Raw genomic sequence first — 27,672 nt, 5'->3', positions numbered from 1 at the left:
CTGGTTCGGATCCACTTGTCACAAGAAGCCGGTGACGACAACGTTGGGTGACTGGGTCACCAAGTTCAGTCCCAGCTAGCTACCACACTTCAGTCCTGTGACTGACTCATGCACTGTGCAGTTACATAAACAGTATCATTGATTGCACAGGGTAACAGACCTCAACACAAGCACTTCTTAGTAAACCAGACAGACCCATCCAGTTATGAAGTTAATAACCGAGTGGTGTATTTTGACCCCTCTTACAGATATGCAATGGGTATGTTTCCCATCAACATGTGTTGATACAAGGAATTACAGCCTATTGATTATATCATCCAGTGTATAATATCTCCATTTATGTATATGCTTTCCATTATTAAAACGTATTGAAACATTTTCGGGTTTCAAAATGATGTATGTATTCTCGGGTTTCAAAATGATATATGTATTCTCGGGAGAACAACCAATTCGGGATTAAATGCAATGAAATATTAGCTCTCAAAACAACAGACCCTTTTCCTCCTAGGAGTACAATTACGTATTATGTAAAATACGGACTGGTGAAAAAGTGATAATATATTTGTTACGTTTAATCCTGGATTGGTTGCTCTCTCGATTTGCGATGACAAGCAAAAGTTGAGTTCTGGTGATATGCTTTCTTGTTCCAATCATGACAGAGCAGTGAAACATTGTGGTGTATATGTTTAGTGTTGTTCCTTTCAAACCAGACTCAGACAACGGTGGTGAATGGATGCCGAGTATTTGTCATAGTTAACTGGAGATCTGATACATGGATATTACTCACGATGTTCAAGAGAGAAAACAAGTAATTTCTTCCTTCACATCTGTCAAAGCAAGGACATTAATACACCAATCATAAACATGAACATCAGCTTCACAAAAATTATTTGTTACAGCAAATAAAAAATTTCAATTTTCAACAAAACTGTGCCTGTTTGAAAGTCTGCCCACCCTGCGATGGAAACACTAAGAGAATGTGCTTGAATCTGCTCCCGCAGGTCAGTGAAAGGTCTGACTGGTAGCTAGCTGAGGCTAATGGAGAGTACAGCACTGTACAGAGTCAGTTACCAACGCCCACGAACCAGACTCCATCCACAAACCAGACTCCGCCACGGACACTCGCAAGAAATATTGTCCCTTTAACAAACCACTCCTCAAATTCCTTTTTTATTGCCTCAACGTCTAGGAGATAATTAATAAATTCTGGTAATAAATTAATTCATGTCAGACTTATCTAAAATACGGTTGTCATTATCAACAGAACTTGTTCAGCATGACTGTTTTAGCAAAATTTGTAAGGATATACATTTATGACAAAGTAACAAAGAAAAGTATTCGATAAGGCTAGTCAACATCCACGAGAGTTAACTCCCTTTGTGTGCAGAGTGATCCGGGCAGTGAGGCTAGCTTGAGGCGGAGCTTGGCTACTAGAGTGAGTGAGGGAGTGAGTACGCTATGACGATAATGATCTCTAGTGATACCGGTGACTTCATTGTCTTACTTGCAGTCTTTACACTTATAGCCCAGAAACATCTGCTTATGACATACGTCACAGGTCGTGATCTTAAAGGTGTTAGTAAACCTTGGGAAAAAAACAAGGGGAGATAACTGTTGCAATGCCTGTCATTCCTGCTGGTTTACCAGTTGCAGATTACATCCTCAAAACTTCTGGTGGCCGGTGACCAAGTACTGACCACGTCAAGGGTGAGACTTGATCAGTGGAAACAATCTCTTGTCACCCAGAACAAGTCATCCATTTTGAATTTATAAACACGGAATTCATCTTACACATTGCATACTCGAATACGGTGGTATTGTCACTATAACGCAAGAGTATGAGCCAGTAGCCAGAAGTCAGAAGTCAGAGCCTAGTAAACATGACAAAAGGCTAACATAGCGTCAGAAATAGAAAAAAATATTGTCCTCAAGATTTTTCATCAAGATAGGCTTAAGAATTTTTTTTGTAATAAATATCTACCAAAATTCACTGGATAATACACGATTCAAAAGTAAAATTTACTGTTTATCAAATAGATGATAAGGGTTTACTTGTAATGATTTTTAAAAATAATTTATTAGTTTTACGTATCCACCAATACTAAATTACACAAATGTGGTACCAAATAAAAGAATTGACTCTACAAAAGTCTGATCTATTTCACTGCAAGAAGTCAACTAGTGTTGGGCCATGGGCCATTGTAACATAAATGGTATACAAGAGAGTGTATCTGTAACAGTGAATCGTTGCTTACTGTTCCAGGGGGATTTGCTTTGTTAGATGTAAAACTGGTCATGTATTAAATATTTTTTTACACTTTCCCTTTTCAAGAAGGCTTGCCTGTGAGTATAGCCCTGTCTTTCTTTTCGATTTGTAACGTCCCAAAACATTTTCTTTCCAATTCCGAAAACACAACCGTAGTCACAAGAGTTGTTGACTTAGACTGATGTAAGCATTGCATTTTGCTGAATTTTGTTCATCTGACTTGAATATCTTGAATCTTTGAGAAATAGCTTCTGATTCTGTCCTAGATGATCAGATTGTTCTACAACTCTGACTCTGGCTACAGGTTTCGAGGTTTTGAATCAGAATTTCTTGAAATCATGTGTCTTAGTCTGTCAGTGGTTCATTTTTGAGATGCTTCATACTTATGTTTATTCATGACTGAAAGTAGTGAGGAAATCTGTCAAGTAAAGACAAGAAAATGTTAAGATAAAGTTTTTACCAGAACATTTTGAAAATGAAACGGACAAATCTGATACCATAAAAGCTGAAATAGCATCTAGTGTGAGTGTGTAGATGCTCGCAGGGCTACTGGGGAGGCTTCAGTGTAGCAGTATGTTGTTTGCGTGTGTACGTGTTGGCAGGGGCTACCAGGGGAGGCTTCAGTGAAGCAGAATGTTGTGTGAGTGTAGATGCAGGCAGGGGCTACTTGGGGAGGCTTCAGTGTAGCAGTATGTTGTGTGAGTGTGTAGATGCAGGCAGGGCTACTGGGGAGGCTTCAGTGTAGCAGTATGTTGTGTGAGTGTGTAGATGTTCGCAGGGCTACTGGGGAGGCTTCAGTGTAGCAGTATGTTGTGTGCGTGTGTACGTGTTGGCAGGGGCTACCAGGGGAGGCTTCAGTGAAGCAGAATGTTGTGTGAGTGTAGATGCAGGCAGGGGCTACTTGGGGAGGCTTCAGTGTAGCAGTATGTTGTGTGAGTGTGTAGATGCAAGCAGGGCTACTGGGGAGGCTTCAGTGTAGCAGTATGTTGTGTGAGTGTGTAGATGCATGCAGGGGCTACTTGGGAAGGCTTCAGAGTAGCAGTATGTTGTGTGAGTGTAGATACTTGCAGCGGCGGCAGGGGGAGGCTTCAGTGTAGCAGTATGTTGTGTGAGTGTGTAGATGCAGGCAGGGGCTAGTGGGGGAGGCTTCAGAGAAGCAGTATGTTGTGTGAGTGTAGATACTGGCAGAGGCTGCAGGGGGAGGCTTCAGTGTAGCAGTATGTTGTGTGAGTGTAGATACTTGCAGCGGCGGCAGGGGGAGGCTTCAGTGTAGCAGTATGTTGCGTGAGTGTGTAGATGCAGGCAGGGGCTACTGGGGGAGGCTTCAGTGTAGCAGTATGTTGTGTGAGTGTAGATACTGATAGAGGCTGCAGGGGGGAGGCTTCAGTGTAGCAGCATGTGTGAGTGTGTAGATGCAGGCAGGGGCTACAGAGGGAGGCTTCAGTGTAGCAGTATGTTGTGTGAGTGTGTAGATGCTGGCAAGGGCTACTGGGGGAGGCATCAGTGTAGCAGCATGTTGTGTGAGTGTGTAGAGGCAGGCAAGGGCTACTGGGGGAGGCTTCAGTGTAGCAGTATGTTGTGTGAGTGTTTAGATGCAGGCAGGGGCTACAGAAGGAGGCTTCAGTGTAGCAGTATGTTGTGTGAGTGTGTAGATGCTGGCAAGGGCTACTGGGGGAGGCTTCAGTGTAGCAGTATGTTGTGTGAGTGTGTAGATGCAGGCAGGGGCTACAGAGGGAGGCTTCAGTGTAGCAGTATGTTGTGTGAGTGTGTAGATGCAGGCAGGGGCTACAGAGGGAGGCTTCAGTGTAGCAGTATGTTGTGTGAGTGTGTAGATGCAGGCAGGGGCTACAGAGGGAGGCTTCAGTGTAGCAGTATGTTGTGTGAGTGTGTAGATGCAGGCAGGGGCTACAGAGGGAGGCTTCAGTGTAGCAGTATGTTGTGTGAGTGTGTAGATGCTGGCAGGGGCTACAGAGGGAGGCTTCAGTGTAGCAGTATGTTGTGTGAGTGTAGATACTGGCAGAGGATACAGGCTGAAGTGCAGCAGTTTGCATCATATCCTCGGTCGGCTTCCAGAACAAGATGATAAACATGTCCACCAAATGTCAGCCAATCTGTTGCTGCTTTTTGCAGATAATCTTAAAAGTTCAGTTTAAGTGCCATTATTCTGAAATCCATCCTAGGATTGTAGAAGAAGCAGGTTTCTTTCCGAGTTTGTGATAATCAGATTTGTCCATTGATAATTCATGAAAGGAATGCAGGGAAAGTAAAGTGCCTATATCCAAATAAAGAACTATTTGACTTATTTTCTATTGAACATGAATAAGGAGTACTTGGCATAATGAAACATCCTTAAAATATTCCAGTATTATTAGACTAATCATATTAGGCTAGACATACTTAGTGCATGTTATCAGCTATCTCGCTATCACAGATAGCATTGCCCTTCACGACATGGTGGACTCCAATTTATTGCTTTGTCAAGGATTCTCAAACTCGTAATAAAGTCGAAGAAGGACATAGGCACTTTGAAACAAGAAGTGAGCACATTTTGATTTACTCTAATCAGGAATACTTTATGAGGTTTCTAATAATGAATGTGGAATCTAATTTTGTCAATAGCATTATTTGCTTGCAAGACACTTGGAAAGATTGAACTTTGGTATGTTGCAAGATAAAATCGAAATGAGCTCACAACCTCTCTGAAATACAATGTATGAGTAGAGCAAAGAAACATCAACAATTATGTGTTACCATGGTAACAGACAGTATTCAAATATCTTTTCTGAGAAAACAGTTAAATTTGTGATACAGCTTTAGTTTTGTAGAAAGTTTGAGAAATTGGATAACTGTTAACATCGCTCTAAACCATTATTAGGGAAAATATTTGTCTAAAAAAATTACAAACATTTTACGTTACAATTTCACAATGAATTATTGAATACAAATATATGTTGAAAATTTGTAATGTTAAGCAGTCAACACCATGCAAACAATACTAAATACTTTTGTAAACAGTGAATTACTAGTTACATAAATAGCAGATAAACGTGGTATGCTAATTATTTTTTAAGATGATACCATGATGTTACATAGGTCCATCTTCCCGAAGCAAGTGAGTTAACTGACTTTAAAAGTCCAGTTTCAACCCTTGCCAAACGAGGCTGGAATTCCTGGGCTCCAACAAAATGGCGACGCCCAGTCCAGATGATCTGATCGATAATCAAGATCTATGTTGTGATAAAATGGGTCTTACATCGTGAAAAGTATCAAATCACGTGAGCACCTTGATTAAAAACATGAAAAGATTTTCATAGGTTGTGGGCGGTGCCTGAGAACCAATACTATTATTTTTTTAGCTCCATAATAATTTTTTTTCTGAATTTGCCTGCCAATTTTGAGTGCTAGATAAATCCCTGGCTTGGTGTTGACTGCCTAGTTCACTGTTAAGTAGGTAGACGGGTGTGTCCCACTTACCTATGGTTGATCTGGTGCTTCATCTTGGGCCCCAGGTTGAGGGGAGTCTTGGGAGACTTGGGCACTGTCAGAGTGTCTGCAACACACACACATCGGTCTCACACCATGTGCCATACAAGCAAGAACCACTGTACAATACACCTGCAGGATCCCACTGTACATACACCTGCAGGATCCCACTGTACATACACCTGCAGGATCCCACTGTACAGGATCCCACTGTACATACACCTGCAGGATCCCACTGTACAGGATCCCACTGTACAATACACCTGCAGGATCCCACTGTTCATACACCTGCAGGATCCCACTGTACATACACCTGCAGTAACCCACTGTACATACACCTGCAGGATCCCACTGTACATACACCACCAGGATCCCAATGTACAGGATCTCACTGTACAATACACCTGCAGGATCCCACTGTACAGGATCCCACTGTACATACACCTGCAGGATCCCACTGTACAATACACCTGTAGGATCCCACTGTACAATACACCTGCAGGATCCCACTGTACAATACACCTGCAGGATCCCACTGTACAATACACCTGTAGGATCCCACTGTACATACACCTGCAGGATCCCACTGTACAATACACCAGCAGGATCCCACTGTACATACACCTGCAGGATCCCACTGTACATACACCACCAGGATCCCACTGTACAGGATCTCACTGTACAATACACCTGCAGGATCCCACTGTACATACACCTGCAGGATCCCACTGTACAGGATCCCACTGTACATACACCTGCAGGATCCCACTGTACAATACACCTGTAGGATCCCACTGTACAATACACCAGCAGGATCCCACTGTACATACACCTGCAGGATCCAACTGTACATACACCTGCAGGATCCCACTGTACAATACACCTGCAGGATCCCACTGTACAATACACCTGCAGGATCCCACTGTACTATACACCTGCAGGATCCCAATGCACAATACACCTGCAGGATCCCACTGTACAATACACCTGCAGGATCCCACTGTACTATACACCTGCAGGATCCCACTGTACATACACCTGCAGGATCCCACTGTACAATACACCTGCAGGATCCCACTGTACTATACACCTGCAGGATCCCACTGTACAATACACCTGCAGGATCCCACTGTACATACACCTGTGGGATCCCACTGTACAATACACCTGCAGGATCCCACTGTACAATACACCTGCAGGATCCCACTGTACATACACCTGTGGGATCCCACTGTACTATACACCTGCAGGATCCCACTGTACATACACCTGCAGGATCCCACTGTACATACACCTGCAGGATCCAACTGTACATACACCTGCAGGATCCCACTGTACAATACACCTGCAGGATCCCACTGTACAATACACCTGCAGGATCCCACTGTACTATACACCTGCAGGATCCCAATGCACAATACACCTGCAGGATCCCACTGTACAATACACCTGCAGGATCCCACTGTACTATACACCTGCAGGATCCCACTGTACATACACCTGCAGGATCCCACTGTACAATACACCTGCAGGATCCCACTGTACTATACACCTGCAGGATCCCACTGTACAATACACCTGCAGGATCCCACTGTACATACACCTGTGGGATCCCACTGTACAATACACCTGCAGGATCCCACTGTACAATACACCTGCAGGATCCCACTGTACATACACCTGTGGGATCCCACTGTACTATACACCTGCAGGATCCCACTGTACATACACCTGCAGGATCCCACTGTACATACACCTGTGGGATCCCACTGTACTATACACCTGCAGGATCCCACTGTACAATACACCTGCAGGATCCCACTGTACAATACACCTGCAGGATCCCACTGTACAATACACCTGCAGGATCCCACTGTACTATACACCTGTGGGATCCCACTGTACAATACACCTGCAGGATCCCACTGTACAATACACCTGCAGGATCCCACTGAACATACACCTGTGGGATCCCACTGTACATACACCTGCAGGATCCCACTGTACTATACACCTGCAGGATCCCACTGTACAATACACCTGCAGGATCCCACTGTACAATACACCTGCAGGATCCCACTGTACATACACCTGTGGGATCCCACTGTACAATACACCTGCAGGATCCCACTCCCAATATGATCTAATTGTACCACACAACTGTGTCATTGTGTCAAACAAATACAAAGTTATGATCCAATTGTATGATCCAGTTGTACCATACATCAGTGTTCGAAACTAAGAGGGGTCCTGGAGTCCATGAGGTTTACTCCTATAGCAGGTGAATCTAGGGACCCCTTATCCTTTAACGTTTAACATAAAGGGACATAAACATAAAATTTACCAGCATACAATAAAATCTAATTGTTGGAAGTGAGTTAATATTTTATGTTGCATCTGCAATTTTCCAGCTATATATTGACAATCCCGTCCCAGACAGTGGACGTTGAGATGATGCAAGGGATGTAGAGTTTGTTTGTTTGTTGTTTAACGTTGCACTCAGCAATATTCCAGCTATATGACGGCGGTCTGCAAATATTTGAGTCTGGACTAGACAGTCTAGTGATTGAAATCATGAGCTTCGATCTACACAGCTGGGATACAACATGCATCAACCAAGTCAGCGAGCCTGACCACCCGATCCCGCTAGTCACCACTTACGTTGCTTTTTAGAGCAATCTTGTGTTGCTGAAGACATATTCTAACCCGGATCTTCATGGGTCGGAGAGAGGATGGGGATGCTGAACACGTCAAATATGGTAATGCCACAATTTCATTAAATCATATTTTTTACCGTGATACAATACATTTCTTCAATAGCTTGTGTCACCACATGCTTTTCCATTAAGCATCAAGGTTTCTAAATGGTATTTAAAAAATGGGCAGTTCCACATGGAAGATAAAACGGCAGCACTATAATATCGTTGTGGATATTTTGTATCGCCTGGCATTTCGGACCATTATGGCTTTTTCAACCAACATGGTTTACTATCAAGATATATCTGAGTTCTGCATGAAATGAAGCTAGATCATTTAAGAAGCTGACATCCGATTGGTTGAAGAACACATAGATACTTCATTTTGACTGGTTCATCTCGTTTGCTCAGGGTTCACCTGACACGACCCCCGATGATTTGTCATACCTTCACACAAAGAGGTATCATATCAGAGAAAAAGTTCTTACTGTAATGAGGTTTGCTACCGCCAGGTCTCCTGATAGCACTTAAAGTGTTCCTGGACTTTTCTGCATTTAGTAATTAAGGGGGAGACTCGGTTCCTAGAGGTTTTCTACCATGGAGTTTGATTCTAGGGAAGCCCTAAATTCTGAACATTTTACATTAGGGTGTGACAAGGACTCCTGGACTTCACGCTCCTAATTTCGAACACTTCAAAATAACTGAAGTCTGAAAGAAGAACATGTAATCTTGGAGTCTAGACTGCACAGGATATATGTCAATCTGTGAGAACTGAACTTAGCGACCAGGCTTGAACACGGCAATATTTGTCAACAGTGCATAGGCATAGGTAGAAAGCAGAGGCGTACACACACACTAGCTGTTTAGCCGATAGCTTGATATCCATGTACAGCTACCAAGTTCGAGATCATAAGATCTTGGGCTAAAGGGAACTGCTCCGAAAATGTTAATGGGGTAACAATGAGATGGGGAAATCCATGAGTATAGTGCCATAAACATAACTGGGTTGGAACCTGAACTTCTACACAGAACTCATTGCATTACTTTATAGGTTTGTGTACACATTACTCCACTGGCCATGAATACATACAGCTGCCTTAGGGTAAGTACATTATGTTGAAACAAAGAATCAAGCTTCAGATTGACTCTAACAAGAGTGCTCTTGCCACAGAGTGCTCAGGCCATTGAGAGCTGAAACCATGGAGTTCTCAGGCCATTGAGTGCTGACACCATGGACTGCTCAGGCCATTGAGTGCTGACACCATGGAGTGCTGAAACCATGGAGTGCTCAGGCCATTGAGTGCTGACACCATGGAGTGCTGACACCATGGAGTGCTGAAACCACAGACTGCTCAGGTCATTGAGTGCTGGTACCACTGAGTGCTCAGGTCATTGAGTGCTGACACCAGGGAGTGCTCAGGCCATTGAGTGCTGACACCATGGAGTGCTGAAACCATGGAGTGCTGAAACCACGGACTGCTCAGGTCATTGAGTGCTGGTACCACTGAGTGCTCAGGTCATTGAGTGCTGACACCAGGGAGTGCTCAGGCCATTGAGTGCTGACACCACGGACTGCTCAGGCCATTGAGTGCTCAGGCCATTGAGTGCTGACACTATGGAGTGCTGAAACCATGGAGTGCTCAGGCCATTGAGTGCTGAAACCATGGAGAGCTCAGGCCATTGAGTGCTGACACCATGGAGTGCTCAGGCCATTGAGTGCTGAAACCATGGAGTGCTCAGGCCATTGAGTGCTGACACCAGGGAGTGCTCAGGCCATTGAGTGCTGACACCACGGACTGCTCAGGCCATTGAGTGCTCAGGCCATTGAGTGCTGACACTATGGAGTGCTGAAACCATGGAGTGCTGGTATCACTGAGTGCTCAGGCCATTGAGTGCTGAAACCATGGAGTGGTCAGGCCATTGAGTGCTGACACCACTGACTGCTCAGGTCATTGAGTGCTGACACCATGGAGTGCTCAGGCCATTGAGTGCTGACACCACGGACTGCTCAGGCCATTGAGTGCTGACACCACGGACTGCTCAGGCCATTGAGTGCTGACACCACGGACTGCTCAGGCCATTGAGTGCTGACACCACGGACTGCTCAGGTCATTGAGTGCTGGTACCACTGAGTGCTCAGGTCATTGAGTGCTGACACCACGGACTGCTCAGGCAATTGAGTGCTGACACCAATGAGAGCAGACCCTTGAAGACTAGGTAGGGGTAGAATAGGTCTTCAGCAACCTGTACTTGTCATAAGAGACGACAAACAGGATTGTGTGGTCAGACTTGCTGACTTGGTTGATGCTTGTCATCTTATCCCGATTGCCGAGTGCGGCGTTAAACAAAAAGACAAAAACAAAATAACAAAACAAGTGCTGACACCATTGAGTGCTCATACTGTTGACAGTGGCAGTATTTCTTGTGCACCATGTGCCAAAGCCTTCTCGCCTCTGCTGCACACATTGCCTCAGTGTCAGGTAACGGCATGGTTTGCATGAAGCTCATTTGACATGCACAGCCTCATTTCAATCCCTGACTAAAAAGATGTCACTACTACTCTGCCTAGCATCTGTATGTATTCACAGATGACAGGGGAATGTAGTGCATACACACCTGTGACATATTGATGATGACTAGAAGTGAGTGAGTGAGTGAGTGAGTGAGTGAGTGAGTGAGTGAGTGAGTGAGTGAGTGAGTGAGTGAGTGAGTTGTATTATGACACTTTTAGCAATATTTCAGCAATATCATGGCTGTGGACACCAGAAATGGGCTTCACATATTGTACCCATGTTGGTAATTGAACCAGGGTCTTCGGCATGACGAGCCAAAGCCTTAACCACTAGGCTGCCTGACCGCACCCCCCTAGAACCAACAGCTATCAGTTGTTGGGCACAGTAAGCTGCAGCATTTTAGACCCCGGGGCCAGGACCACCTCTTCCCCTAATTGGACAATGTCATGGAAAGTATGCTATGTTTCCCAAAAGAATTTCTCACAGTTGATTAAAGGGCAGGTGCTTAGAGAGGGGATAAAAGGACAATCTAAGTCACTGGGGTTATTCATTACAGAAGAATAAGCGTCAATATTTCAGGAGCGTCTCAGCTAAGTCTTCCTCTCTGACACATAGCTGCTGCTTACACTGTGCGTGAGGATCTTTCAAAAGGTTCCCTTCTACAAAGCAATTATACGGCTGAGACGATCGTAACTCCCATACTTTAACATGGACTTAGGACTGTCGTAGCGCTAAGTTAGCTTTGTGGAATGGGGCCCTGAATGTTGTTTTCTGTTGGTCAGTTGAACAAGGTCTTGAAATGAAAAGATCAGGGCTGTGATTTGCGTGACTTAGGATTTGAATGACTTGGTATCTGGACCTTATTTAGTATTTGGATATGGGTATGGACACTTAGCTCATGGTGATGTTGTCCTTAAGAACTTGACAATGTGGACCTTTTGACTTGGGAGTTTTGGAACTTAAAGACATGGCAATAAGATCTTATGACACCATAATGTGGACCTTATGACTTAGGGATGTGGACTTTTTGACTAGGTGATGTGGATGTGGACCTATAGATTCGGACATGTGGACCTTGAGGACCTTATGACAAAGCGATATGGACCAAAAGAACTTGGATCTTTGGGATGTCAACATAATGTTGGTAGGTCAATCCAGAGGCTGAAGTCCAAGGGATCTATGAACCTATTGTCTGACTGTGGTCTCAACATGTTACATCACGAGAATCAAAATCCATGACGACTTTGTACAGTTACTGATATTGTTATTCAGAAAACACAGAGACTACGTCTTGGCACTACTGTGAAAGAGTACTTGACACAGACTGACTGGAAGTCTATATACTGCTAGAGAGCACAATACCACACCAAGAACTAACCATGTCACATCAGTAACACAATACCCATGCAACACTGGCCTTTATACCTCCACATGCACACACACACACACTGACCTCATCTACAGCATAACATACAGAGTAATATCTTGACCTCATCTATAGAATAACATACAGTGTAATACCCTGACATCATCTAGAGCAGAATATACATTGTAATCCTTGACCTCATCTACAGCATAACATACAGAGTAATATCTTGACCTCATCTATAGAATAACATACAGTGTAATACCCTGACATCATCTAGAGCAGAATATACATTGTAATCCTTGACCTCATCTACAGCATAACATACAGAGTAATATCTTGACCTCATCTATAGAATAACATACAGTGTAATACCCTGACATCATCTAGAGCAGAATATACATTGTAATCCTTGACCTCATCTACAGCATGACATACAAAGTAATATCTTGACCTCATCTATAGAATAACATTCAGTGTAATACCGACATCATCTAGAGCAGAATATACATTGTAATCCTTGACCTCATCTACAGCATAACATACAGAGTAATATCTTGACCTCATCTATAGAATAACATACAGTGTAATACCCTGACATCATCTAGAGCAGAATATACATTGTAATCCTTGACCTCATCTACAGCATAAAATACATTGTAACAACATGACCTCATCTACAGCATACCATTCACTGTTATACCTGACCTCATCTACAGCATGACATACAAAGTAATATCTTGACCTCATCTATAGAATAACATTCAGTGTAATACCATGACGTCATCTACAGCAGAATATACATTGTAATCCTTGACCTCAACTACAGCAGAACAGAACTGAAACATAATAATAACAATAATCTGGTTTAATGCTGCTTTGAACAGTATTTCAGTCATTTCATGGCGTGTCACCATGTAGATGGAGAACCTAGAAGTGATGCAAGTTCACCACCTTGATGAAACCAATGAGAACAGGTAAGGGACACAACTCTGCACAGCAAATTGCAGCATCAGTGCTTTCCCCGCAACACAGAATTGCGGATCAAGTGAACACATTAAAGACTGGGCCACCCAATCTCATCTATAAAAACTTGGCCACACATGAATTCATACACGTCATAGGTCTAAAACTTAATGAGCAATCATGTTAACAGGTTGCTAAATAGTTGTTGGTCTAATCAATATGCAAACAACTACCTAGTAGAGTATTAGTCCAAGTACTATCCCAGATCAAGCCAACTAGACTGCAAGCAAAAGATCATCTACCTAGCACTATCGTTCAAAGATAATGTTCTTAATTAACAGGAAATACAGAACTAAACCCACCCTGTCATTATGAAGATAAATCATTATTTCTCCTAACTGGCTTTTATAAAAATCAACAGTCACAATCAGCAATTTCCGAACTCTCATCACATATTCACAATTTTGAAGACTTAGTTTCCACTATGTAAGACACAATATTGAGATAGTTCCAGCTGGCAGCCATGCAAATATCAAGGGCCATCACCCGTGACAAGGTGTTACACGCACACAGTTATAATGTCAACACCTCTAGATCCTGTCTGAGCCAGTATTGTTAGTTTCAGTTTTCGCAGGGTTCGTACAAAATTTCAAAAACAAAATTCAAGGCCTTTCTAGTTTCTTTCAAAGACCTCCCCAAATTTCAAGGACATGCATTTGGATATTTTATTACCCTTATTACAGTTACCATTTGAAGAGTCGCACACCTGGACATCAATTTGTTTCTGATTAAGCCAGGCATAATCAACTCAAACAAAATTAGCCCCTTAGAAGAAGGGAGATAACTCCATGGTCACTGAAAGAAGGGAGATAACTCCATGATCACTAAAAGAAGGGAGATAACTCCATGATAACTGAATAGGAAAAGAATACATTCACAGTATTCACCATTGGCTTGAAGATATATTATTTTTAGGTAATTTACTTTTGACGGGGATGGGGTAAGAAGTGCAAGGCTTTTTCAAGGCACATTATCCATTTTTATACAAAAACTTCCAAGAACTTTTCAACCCTGTGCGAACCCTGTTCTACAACACATATGTTACAAGAGCGTTGCAAGATACTAAGGTTATGATCATCTCTATTTACAGAGATGCACACATAAATCTAACCCTCATGATTCCTAGTTGTTAGTCCAGTCGAGCAAGAGCTTAGCAAATGAACATCACAAATGTCCTCCAACTTAAAGTATGCTGAGATTTCATGCACTAGCTAGAAGTGGCATGCATGTCATCCAATTTGAGAAAAGAAGCAAGTTAATGAATACAAATGTCAACTGATGACCAGCATTGCAGCATTAGTGTCCATGCAGATAGTCACAGATGTTTCCGTGGTAAAACAGTTCGAACATTTGGAGACATTTTCCCATTGGGAGACTCATACTTCAGTTTGGAGGAGATCTGTTCTGGCACAAGAACCCATAGAAACACAATCATGTGAGAGTCGAAATTATTTAAAATAATCAAAATGATAAATTATTGTAATTTGTACCAAAATAAAATTAAACAAGCAGCCTCTGTTTGCACAGTTCATTAAAAAAAAAAGAGTGAGATTTTACAAGTGCTTTAAGCAATGCTGCTTTTGCACTTGGTGTGAAATGTAACTGAAGAGCACTATATAAACTAAGAAATAGTATGTCGCATTAAGTGAAGTAAGAACTATTTCAATGACTGTTTGTGTGGATTCTGGTACTGGCAGAGTATAGTAAGCTTCAAGCAGAACAGCATTCTTACTGGAATATTTATTAGCATAATCATCAGGCAGTATCTGTTCATGCTTGTACGGAGGAGAGCGGATAGGAGAGGACACAACGGGTGACGTGTGCCCCGACTGCCCGCGGCTGGTGGCACCTGAATCAGATCCCCCTTCTGTTGATAGACGGCGTCGGTACAGCGCCTCGTGGCTCCCTCCAAGGGAGTTCTGCGGCTTCTTCTTGTTGGATCTACAAGTACAAGACTGGTGAGTGAGGGGGAAGGGGGTGCTTTGCCACATCACAATGACCAATTAAAAGTACTTATCAGTAGGAGTGAATGAGTGAGTTTGGTTTAAAGGTGAGGTGAAATGGGGTTCAACGTCGTGTTCAAGATTATTGCACTTAAAGAGCGACATGCATGCATGTGTGTGTGTATTTGTACTAGTCAAAACTAACACTGATTTTATAGTGCAAGCTCACTGAGATACCACACCACAGTTTAACACGGATACTCCACTCAAACGATGATTAGTTCTTGTTATATCCCCTAAACGCTGAGCGCCAGAACAAGTACCATCTTTTAATATCTTTTGGTATTGTATGGCCGGTATCAAACCATCGACCTTCTGCTATCTGAAGGTTCTTTCCACCAAACAACAGATTGCTTCAAAACCACTTGGAACTGTATTTGAATTACACAATGGCATGTAAGCTTAATGGGGAAGGAAAGCCAGAAGTGACGCAGGTCTCAGACTAACCACTTTGAACGGTCACTGTGCTGACCATGGTGACAAACCAGGAAACCTAATCAGGGCAAATCTGGGATTCCAACCCACGATCGTAGGTTTCATGTACGTCTAAGGATTCAACACTGCACAGCAAATGGCAGAGCCTTAGACAACTTGACCACCCATTTCTCTCATTTGTCAGCAGTGCTTCAGTCATATAATGCCATAAAGCACAAGTATAAAATTGTTCTAAAAAAATGTGACCTTATTTGAAAAGTCGAGATTAGAACAACATCCAAACGTCTACATGTACATGAAGGTGAGGATCAAATTTCTCCAAAGAAACAGTACAAAGTATGAGAGTATTCTTTTCATTGTTTGAAATTAAGAGTGAGTGAGTGAGTATGGTTTTACGCCGCTTTTAGCAATATTCCAGCAATATCACGGTGGGGGACACCAGAAATGGGCTTCACACATTGTACCCATGTCGGGAATCGAACCCAGGTCTTTGGCGTGACGAGCGAACACTGTAACCACTACGCTACCCGACCGCTCCTTGAAATTAAGAATGGAATTCCAAGGGCCCTTGTTTAAACCCTAAAGCAAAGAGTTAAATATCTAAATGGGTCTCAAGATTCAAATACCATAGAAGATATTTAGGACCCTTAATTTCAAACACTGTTTTTTAGGATAATACAAATGGATATTATAAATGTCTATCAAAGGCACAAGTAACATTTACAAGTACACTTCATTATCAAAACTTAAGTATACATCTAGTATACATATAGCATCACTTCTATACTTTCATACATCCCAAACTTCCATATCAAGTAAAAAAGGAATTGATACAAAACATAATTATCAGGCATTGCCTAACTATTTCCTGTGCGTATATTAGAACTGATATTTGTTTTTTTGACACCGAATTCTTAAGTATTCCAGCCACGTGACAGCGGTCTGTAAATAATGATGTCTGGACTAGAAAATCCATTGACTGACATCATGAACATCAAACCATGCATTTGGGATGTGATGACATGCAATCAAACAAGTCACTGAGCCTGACCATCCGGTCCATTTAGTCACCTCTTACAACAAGGATAGGTAGTTGGGAGCAGCTACATTCTTACCGGGAATCCCAACAGGAATGTATATTAGAAGACTTCCACAATGACTTACTTGATCGGATCTATCTCAATGACTCTGTTGGCAAGCTGGGACTCGTGCGACTTGCTCTTCGTGATGGTCACAATATCTGGGAACAACTTCAAACTGCGAGCAGGAGGAGGGGTACCTCTAACCTTAGCCATGCCCCTCCCCCCATGTCTGCCCCCTGGGGGTGGAGTCGGAGGGGGCGTGTACTTTTCCTTGATGTGCATGGTGGGGAGTGGAGAGGAAGGGGTGCTCTGGGGAGGGGTGGGTATTTCTACAGGTTGAGGGGACCCGACGAGTCCCTCTGATGGGAGGGAGGTTGTTGAGGGTCTCTGGTGGAACTTGGGAGAGTTTCCGTTACACGGACTGTTGGATGCTGACTTGCTGGATGTCAAGCCTAGCAAGTCGGTAAAATGCCAATCTCCATAGGTATCCTCCTGCCCTTGTAACTGCATTTCTGGAAATACATAAAAGGTGGTCAATTAAACAGGAAACTGATCAGCAACCATATAAACTTGTGTGGATTTTGTTGATTAAAAAAGTTGAAAATCTTTAAAAAATTATCACCACATTTGCTGGATTAAGCTACTGTTCCAATAAGAGCCCAGTGATCAATGTCTAGACTTTTCTTTATAAGCATCCTTCCTGTATTCAGCCCAAACGTTTACACAATACTTTGTATCTTCTTGTATCTGATCTGCAATAACATAGCTGTATAGAAGTGTGTGCAGGTGGCGAGGTAAAAGGCTTGCTGACTTGGTTGATACATGTCATCGATCCCAATTGCGTGGATCGATGCTCATGATGTCAATCACTGGATTGTCTGGTCGAGACTTGATTATTTTACAGACCGCCATCATATAGCTGGAATATTGCTGAGTGTGGCGTTAAACAACAAACAACAAACAAACAAAACAGAAGTGGGTACTGACACGCAGACATTGAGTTTTTTCCCCTTAGCAACAACACTAGGGGTGTCATCATGGTCATGATATGCCTTCCTCATGAAGAAGTGAGTGAGTGAGTTGGGTTTAACGCCGCTTTTAACAGTATTCCAGTTATATTGCAGCGTGACAGCTTAATGTTGGAGGAAAGCCCGAAATGATGCAGGTCTCAGACGTTTACCACTTTGGTGAATTCCACGAGCATGGGTATGGTGCTGACAAACCTAGAAACATAATCAGGGCATACTGGGACTTGAACACACAATCATAGGTTTCTGGCGTGCCCAAGGGACGCAACTGCACAGCGAATCGCAGCGCCTTAGACGACTGGGCCACCCGTCCCCCCCTCCTCATGAATATACACGTATGACGGTACTTAATTTGCGCCAACATTTTCATGCTCATTCGTGATCTGGGATTGCTTGCAACCATTTTGTGTTTTTCTTACATGGCATGTTAACTTAGTCCGGTTACCAATAGCATCATGCAATTAGATGATATAGATATAGAATTTTGTTACTGGTTGATTTGAAACTTCTTAATTGGTGGCATCAGTATACAGGGCATGCAAGGTCATTTAACGTGCATTCACGAAAGTTGGTTGGTTGGTTGGTTGGTTGTTTAAGGCTGCACTCAGCAATATTCTAGCTATATGACGGCGGTCTGTAAATAATCGAGTCTGGACCAGACAATCCAGTGATTAATATCATGAGCATCGATCCACGCAATTGGGATATGATGACATGCTTCAACCAAGTCAGCGAGCCTGACCACCCAATCCCGTTAGTCGCCTTTTACGACAAGCATAGTCATCTTTTACGGCAAGCATTGGTTGCTGAAGACGTATTCTACCTATACTGGGTTTTGTAGTTGAAGAAATTGAAAATCCACATTTTAAAGGTGACCCTGATTCAGACTGATGATTACTATCACCATCATGTTGATCATATACGCACGATCAGATTTAATATCTTTCAGGTTATTATAATGATGTGCAGTTATTAATAATCTCAACATCCTTTCTTATGTTGTAACTATTGTGGCATTAGAGCAGTCCAAAGTGGGCGCTTTGATCCATTGCGAATTTAACCAGCCGTTATGATATTCAATAAGGCTATACATGTATTGATTCATATTTTAATTCACTATTGATTTTCAAAAGGTAATATTTATGAAATACTCAGCAATAGAAACTAACTGTTTTAGTCCACTAGTCCTTATAATGACAAAATATAGCAAAACCCTTAAAAAGGGAAAAAGTCTACTTGTCCTTATGATACCTTAACTATTGGGCAGTTTGGCAAGGACTATAGGACTTGTGCCAATTTCTAACGCTGAATACTGTAATAACACAGCCTGATAAATATTTGGACTTACCACCTATCACAAATCATTGTGCAAAAACAAAGCTTGCATTGTACCAACAGAACAAGCCTAAATCAGCAAGAGTCCAAGAAGGTAAACACAAACAGGCTGTGTGGAACATGGAGAATATCTCACCAAAACAACACAAATTATGTATTGTGAAACGTACTGTATCATTATTCAAATGTTGTGATACGTATCTTTTCATGATATGGGCTTATCATGACAGCCTCAGTTCACAGTTGTCTGTCCACTGCTTAATGCCACACTCAGCAATATTCTAGCTATAGGTTGATGGCCTGTAAGTAATTGATTCTCAACCAGAAGGTCCAGTGATTGATATTGTGAGCACCGAATAATGCTGTTGGGGTATGATGACATATTATCAACCAAGGCTCCTTACGACCAGGTTGCTGGGGGCCAATTCTAACCTGGAATCCCCATGGAGCCAGTTGAAAGTATTGCTACTTCTGAAACAAAGCAAAATCCCAGCACTGTACTCCTCACCTGTGCAATTCTTGAGATTCTTGAGAGCTAGGTTGAGTCGGCGAGTCTCGTCGCTATCTGCCTGATAGCGAGCCAGGAGAGACGCCACATCAGCCTCCGACATCTCCAGAAGGCTATCCAGAGTTATCCCCCTTTCCCTGATGCCCTGTACAGGAACAAAAAAACGTGTCGTTCAGTGAACGCTTGTTGGATATTTGCAGTCTTTTCCTGATCCAATGCAGTTTTTGAAATAAATCTTTACAGTCCAGGGGCCCTTGTCATATCAAAATGTTCAATGTTGGGCAGTTATGGGGTCCCCAGAGACAAGACTCAAGTCAATGATGCCACTCACATGTGAACACTGCAGTGTTACAAACAAAGGGGCATGAAGAGGTATCCTTAAATGTTTTTGGCTTTTGTATTCAAAGCAAATAGGGTACATTATCAATATAATTGCTTCATTGTAAGATCGATCATCCTCAATTATCATATCTCCACTCTGTGATATATATCCTAACTATTGGGCAGTTTGGCAAGGACTACAGGACTAGTGCCAATTTCTAACGCTGAGTAGTCAACTTTACTTTTTGTTTGACATTTGAAATATTTCTGAAACATCTTCCCCTGGACCTATTCTACCCAGACAGAAGGGTGCATTGCCCTGGACCTATTCTACCCGCCATACCACTACAGGGTACACACAGAAGGGTGCATCGACCTGGACCTATTCTACCCACCATACTTACAGGGTACACACAGAATGATACATCGCCCTGGACCTATTCTACCCGCCATACCTACAGGGTACACACAGAATGGTACATCGCCCTGGACCTATTCTACCCGCCATACTTACAGGGTACACACAGAAGGGTGCATCGCCCTGGACCTATTCTACCCGCATGATCCTACAGGGTACACAGAATGGTACATCGCCCTGTACCTATTCTACAGCCATACCTACAGGGTACACACAGAAGGGTACATCACCCTGGACCTATTCTACCCACCATACCACTACAGGGTACACACAGAAGGGTGCATCGACCTGGACCTATTCTACCCACCATACTTACAGGGTACACACAGAATGATACATCGCCCTGGACCTATTCTACCCGCCATACCTACAGGGTACACACAGAATGGTACATCGCCCTGGACCTATTCTACCCGCCATACTTACAGGGTACACACAGAAGGGTGCATCGCCCTGGACCTATTCTACCCGCATGATCCTACAGGGTACACAGAATGGTACATCGCCCTGTACCTATTCTACAGCCATACCTACAGGGTACACACAGAAGGGTACATCACCCTGGACCTATTCTACCCACCATACCTACAGGGTACACACAGAAGGGTACATCACCCTGGACCTATTCTACAACCATACCTACAGGGTACACACAGAAGGGTACATCGCCCTGGACCTATTCTACCTGCCATACCTACAGGGTACACACAGAAGGGTACATCGACTTGGACCTATTCTACCCGCCATACCACTACAGGGTACACACAGAAGGGTACATCACCCTGGACCTATTCTACCCGCCATACTTACAGGGTACACACAGAAGGGTACATCACCCTAGACCTATTCTACCCACCATACCTACAGGGTACACACAGAAGGGTACATCACCCTGGACCTATTCTACCCACCATACCTACAGGGTACACACAGAAGGGTACATCGCCATGGACCTATTCTACCCGCCATACCTTCAGGGTACACACAGAATGATACATCGCCCTGGACCTATTCTACCCGCCATACCTACAGGGTACACACAGAATGGTACATCGCCCTGGACCTATTCTACCCGCCATACCTACAGGGTACACACAGAAGGGTACATAGCCCTGAACCTATTCTACCCGCCATACTTACAGGGTACACACAGAAGGGTGCATCGCCCTGGACCTATTCTACCCGCATGATCCTACAGGGTACACAGAAGGGTACATCGCCCTGGACCTATTCTACAGCCATACCTACAGGGTACACACAGAAGGGTACATCACCCTGGACCTATTCTACCCACCATACCTACAGGGTACACACAGAAGGGTACATCACCCTGGACCTATTCTACAGCCATACCTACAGGGTACACACAGAAGGGTACATCGCCCTGGACCTATTCTACCTGCCATACCTACAGGGTACACACAGAAGGGTACATCTACTTGGACCTATTCTACCCGCCATACCACTACAGGGTACACACAGAAGGGTACATCACCCTGGACCTATTCTACCTGCCATACCTACAGGGTACACACAGAAGGGTACATCACCCTGGACCTATTCTACCCACCATACCTACAGGGTACACACAGAAGGGTACATCACCCTGGACCTATTCTACCCACCATACCTACAGGGTACACACAGAAGGGTACATCGCCCTGGATCTATTCTACCCGCCATACTTACAGGGTACACACAGAAGGGTGCATCGCCCTGGACCTATTCTACCCGCCATACTTACAGGGTACACACAGAAGGGTACATCGCCCTGGACCTATTCTACCTGCCATACTTACAGGGTACACACAGAAGGGTACATCGCCCTGGACCTATTCTACCCGCCATACCTACAGGGTACACACAGAAGGGTACATCGCCCTGGACCTATTCTACCCGCCATACCACTACAGGGTACACACAGAAGGGTGCATCGACCTGAACATATTTTACTCGGCATCCATAAATTTAGCATAAATATTAATTGGTTCATATCCCTAATAAAAAAATTTAATACAAAGATAAAGGTCCCTAGAATTAAATAGCACAGCAGGAGACCTTAAGGATCCTAGAACCCCCTTTTCAAACACACTGCAATGAGCATTCTCCTGAACTACACTGCATACTACTATCACCACAAACCAGGAAGTGACAGCAGGTGTACGGTGGTCGAGTAACAGCATTCAACAGCCCTTCCTGGCCTCATGTATGAAGGTGTTGCTACTTCCTGATTGCTATCATCATAAGGAAATGTTGCATACAGAATGGGCTTCCGAACGGTGGACATGCTTCTATCCAACTGAAGGGCAGTTATCTCCCAAACCTATAACCTGAAGCTGTGTCAGTAGTGACAGGCCTAAAGGATGTGTGAGTGACTGATACTGGCTTAAGCAACAGGATGACCTTAGTAATTAATATCAGTGTTCCCAATGGCTTTTGAACTCTAAAAATTACCAGTCTCCCCTAGTTTTTGTCAGTCCCAACTTTAAACAAATAGAAAAACATATAAAAATGACCTGCTTTTAATTCTTTTAACACTTTGTTCAGTTCACCTCTGAAGTAACTTGTTCAGTCACAATTTTCTCTTCTTTCTTCAATATTTTGACACAAAGTCGCTTCAAATAAATATTTAACCTAGAAGCAAAGCAAAATATTATTCCCTTGCACTAAAAATAGGCAAGGGGAAAGCCTGATGGTAACAGACAAGCTGACTACGTTTGAAAATTATACTTTTATGAATATCACCAATATTTTGTTTCGATAGGTTCTTTATGTGCCTGTCCACAGGGACTGGCAGACACATGAATAACCGGTCCAAGTCTAATTTTACTGGTAAAAAACTGGTAATTACTGGTAAACGGGAACACTGAATATACAGGGGCAATATATTGGACAGACTGGACTTCATGTGTTGTACCAATGTGGAGTGAGTGGGGTTAAACATCTAGGGACTAGAACCAAGGTGATGCAGGTCTCAGATGTTTGCCACTTTGGTGAAACCCACGAGCATGGGTATGGTGCTGACAAACCTAGACACATAATCGGGCAAACCAGGATTCGAAGCCACGACCATAGGTTTCTGGTGTGCTCAAGGGATGCAACTCTGCACCCATGTAGGAAAAGAATACAAGTCTTCTATATCAAACCTTGGCTACCATAGCAAGGGAAACTATCTGACATTGTCCTGGATAATGTTGTTTTGTTTGTTACATGTTCCACTCAGCAATATTCCAGCTGGTCAGCATCAGGACCAGACAAACCATGACTTGTAACAGCGGCCTCGGTCAGTGCATGTGATGCAAATCTCCTGCATCCTTCAAACATTCTCTTCTGTGTATGCATGTGTGTGAACATAAATGTATATATTTCACATAGTTGAAAGTTATGTGACCAGTGTTTGAAATAATTTAAAAACCCAACAAGACAGTAAGGTAGGAGATCCATAAGTGTTGCCTGCCCATCTTCAAAGTTACCTGCTGCATTCAGACATAAATATTGAAAAATCGCAAAAAAAGTATGTTTGAAATAACACAAAGGATTACTTGAGAATAACAAGAGTCATGGGAAGATGTCAAATCCCCCCAGCAAAAGGCACCACTTCAGCACCTGATAAATACATGTACCAAGTTTGGAAGAAAAATCTTTCACAGTTTCGATGTTATGCGAAATAAGGACGGAGAAACAGACCAGATGATAACTATAATATATCTGAAGAAAACTGAACACGTAAGTAGTCTTAAAATCATCCGTCAGAGAGTTGGGCAGGTGGAGGAAAATTTCATGCAGCCTGACTGAAAAGTTACCAGACACGGGCAGGCAGTTATTTCAGACACTGCATTTAACATGACCAAGGACGCTGTTACAGGTCGCATTTTAACCCCCTGGACAGAGATTGCATGAAAGCGACAGAGAATAGAGACAGCCTTAATATGGACAGAATTTTCACACTATAACCACAATTAGAAAATTATATCTACATGTATTTCTTTGACCCATGGCAAGTGTGAAGAGTGTTGTATGAACAGTACTTGACTAATTTGTACAAACACCACACCACTAAATTACCTCCCGGACTATACGGCCCTATATTGCTCCTGTTATCTCCAATGTGGATAATCAGGGAGGAAACTAGTTTCATGAATTATGATCATGATAATATTGCCTTGAGTTGTACTGAATCTTACTGCATCACTCAGGTCTGTATCAGGATAGGTATTGCAATATATTATCATTGACATTTTAAAACACTACACAACATTTGCTGAGTACCACACCTTTGACTAATCACTAGTTTGGTCCTCAGCAAAAGAGGAATACAGTAAACTATGGTTATAACGAACTTAAAGGGACTGCTAATTTTAGTTTGTTATAACCGTAGTTCGTTATAAGCATTAATACAGCATAACTCCAACAAATAGTCGGGACCAAAAGAGTAAGTTTGTTATATCCGTCAGTTCGTTATAACCGTAGTTTACTGTACTGTAAATCGAGAAATCAATGCGTTTCCAAAAGAATGTGACCGCTGGTCCCTAGCCAAAAATGCGACTCAATATGAATGTGACACCCCCTCCTCTTACTTACTTACTTACTTTGGAGATTTAACGTGCGCTTTCCGACTGATGCGTATTTCGCACACGGGCCCGGCCAGGCCATTTAATGTGTTTCCGAAAGGGGCGAAAGTGGTCTGTGCAACCCAAGAGGGGGGTTTTAGGGGTTGCTTATATAGAATTTGGGAATTTTGAGATTTGGAATAGATGCCGATGGGATTGGGGAGAACTAAGGGAGCTGTGTATGGTGGATGTTTGTTTGTTTATGTGATTTTGATTTGGTAGGTTATTGTGTTTTTAGATGCGTTTTATTAGTTCCGTTTTTATTAAGAATACGCCTAAGGCCTTGAAGTTTTCTAGTTTAATTTGTGGGTTTAGTATTGCTTCTAGATTATAGAGCCTTGTTTAGATTGAGGGTGGTTTGTAATGCGGTTCGATGTGTCAAGCATCAATGGATTTATATCTAAAGAAAATGTCCTTTGTCTGATTTACAGAAGAATCCTCGATTTAATCCAACCTTACATTAATCCATTCACACACCAAATAACACTGCTTATCAGCTCTGAGTAGAGTACTTCCGCTAAAACAATACATGCGCGCTGGCTCGTGTTGCCCTTTGACGCAGTCGCTAAGAGCAAAGACACCGTGTTGCATGGGTGGCGTCTGTATGGACTTGCAGGTGTGATTAGCATGATCAGTGATGACATTAGTGAGTAGAACTCTTGTCTTGACCCAAGCAGTGACAATTCACAGGATGTAATTAGGATTTGAATGACATTGTTTATATACCTGTTACAAGTGCTGCTCAATAAACAGTGATGTGGAATACAAAGTTGTTTGTTTTCAGCGTATGTCTTAAGTTGGTATTTCTGCTATCCAAAATGTCTTATTGTTGATATAAATGTGATGTTTAATAATGCGAGCAAAGACCATTCGTATTTTTCGCATTTAATTCATGCTTGCGTTAATTTCAAGATTTACAGTAGTATATGAGTAAAGTTATCTGTGTTGGATATGTGTACTTTAGATCTGAACATCTGATCTGACAAGATTAGTGAACTCGGGGGTGTCTATCATGCTGTATAACATCATTTCACTCTGAAAAGAGGGGTGGTGGGGTCGACTAGTGGTTAAAACGTTCATTTGTCACACCGAAGGCCCGGGTTCGAGTCCCCACGTGGGTACAATGAGTGAGCCCATTTCTGTTGTTCCCTGCCATGATATTGCTGAACTATTGCTAAACGTGGTGTAAAAACAGACTCACTCACAAAGAAAAGAGCAAGTTTGTCATGCAGTTGTTGACCACAATGCGAGACATTGGGGTAGATTTGACCTTTAGGTTGCAAACAAATGAGATACTGTTGGCAGCATCGATATGAAGACAGTAACAACACTCTGGCCAGCTGTTGCTGGAGACAGTAACTGTGTTGGCGAATGTAACGACTGATGATGCCGTCCCGTGTGTGTTGAGATTGTGAGTTTCTCCTGCACATTTCCCCATAACATAACCACAATGTCTTACTAGAATGTTTTCTTTGCCTTTCTTCATTACCATAGTAAAAGTCTCACAAAGGGAGATAACTAGGAATGGGTATCAGAGATTTAAAGTTAATCACAATATTTTGAGATGCACAAAGCCATATTGTGAAACATATCACAATATTTTGTATAATTCTAAATTTTAAATTCAGAAGCCTACTTGCGACAGACTGCAAAATTTGGTTCATCAATTTTGCCATGTTTTGGTGCTTTCACACTTCGGCCATGCCTATCACATTTGCCACTACTGGCCACAATGCCATCTGGAGCCCCAAGAGTTGATGGAAATGTTTAAATGTAAATGCTCTAAAGCAGTGGTAGAAACTAACATATTTAGTCCACTAGTCCTTATAATGATAACATAAAGCAAAACCCTTTAAAATGGCAAATTTCTACAAGTCCTTGTGATACCTTAACAGCCAGTTTGGTAAGGACTACAGGACTAGTGCCAATTCCTAACGCTGTAAAGGGAGGTAATTAGAAGTAACCGCTATCTTAGCATTTTGGTGTTACAGAAACAAACTTACATTTTGGAATTACGGAAACATTTTGAAGGTATTAGGCAAATGTTTAACATTAAACACATGATAAAAATTGCAATTTGAAATCACACAATATACCGTGCATTAAAAAATGATATTTTGATACCGCAGTTTACAGATATACCGGTAATACTGCGCACCACTAGAGGGGGTAACACATTGACAAATATTATAGCAGTGTTTACAAGAAATATTATGTCTCATATTAGCAGTACTAGGACAGGGTTAGAACTAAACTCAAAAGCTTCACTAGCCCCGGTAAACATGGTTAAGATAAAATGAGTTTGTAATGTTAAAACAATGGGGAAATTTGGAAATTTGTACTAGCCCGAATGAATTTGTACTAGCCTCGGACTACGGGCTAGTGTTAATTTCTAACCCTGTAGGACGATTAAAATTCATTCAGTATTCATAAAACCCAAACAAATACACTTAATTATATATTTTTAACATCCCAGCCATTAGTTCACACAGCAATATTTATTGTGGAAGGCTTGTATCATGGTTTCCCAAAGTACCTGTAACACAGAACAGCCCTATTATGTAGGTTACCAAAGTTCCCTA

General features: G+C 42.6%; 1 protein-coding gene across 3 annotated transcripts in view; it reads right to left on the bottom strand.

Moving 5' to 3' along the window:
- Positions 1–27,672, bottom strand: part of LOC139472226 (kinase suppressor of Ras 2-like) — a 57,344-nt gene that overhangs the window by 24,358 nt on the left and 5,314 nt on the right. The window contains exons 3-7 of one of the 3 annotated variants that reach the window (XM_071254602.1): positions 19,742–19,886; positions 16,953–17,382; positions 15,083–15,291; positions 5,741–5,816; positions 1,505–1,585 (exon numbers count right to left, since the gene is read on the bottom strand). In XM_071254602.1, coding sequence (XP_071110703.1) covers positions 1,505–1,585; positions 5,741–5,816; positions 15,083–15,291; positions 16,953–17,382; positions 19,742–19,886 — 941 coding nt within the window. The remainder of the gene's footprint in view (positions 1–1,504; positions 1,586–5,740; positions 5,817–15,082; positions 15,292–16,952; positions 17,383–19,741; positions 19,887–27,672) is intronic. The other 2 variants (XM_071254603.1, XM_071254601.1) reach the window with 2 other exon arrangements.

This window comes from Haliotis cracherodii, unplaced genomic scaffold (assembly GCF_022045235.1).
Source record: "Haliotis cracherodii isolate W230 unplaced genomic scaffold, xgHalCrac1.p SCAF_24, whole genome shotgun sequence".
Taxonomy (NCBI): Eukaryota; Metazoa; Mollusca; class Gastropoda; order Lepetellida; family Haliotidae; genus Haliotis; species Haliotis cracherodii.
The sequence above is the reverse complement of the archived record's forward strand: the minus strand, read 5'-3'. Positions and strand labels throughout refer to the sequence as shown.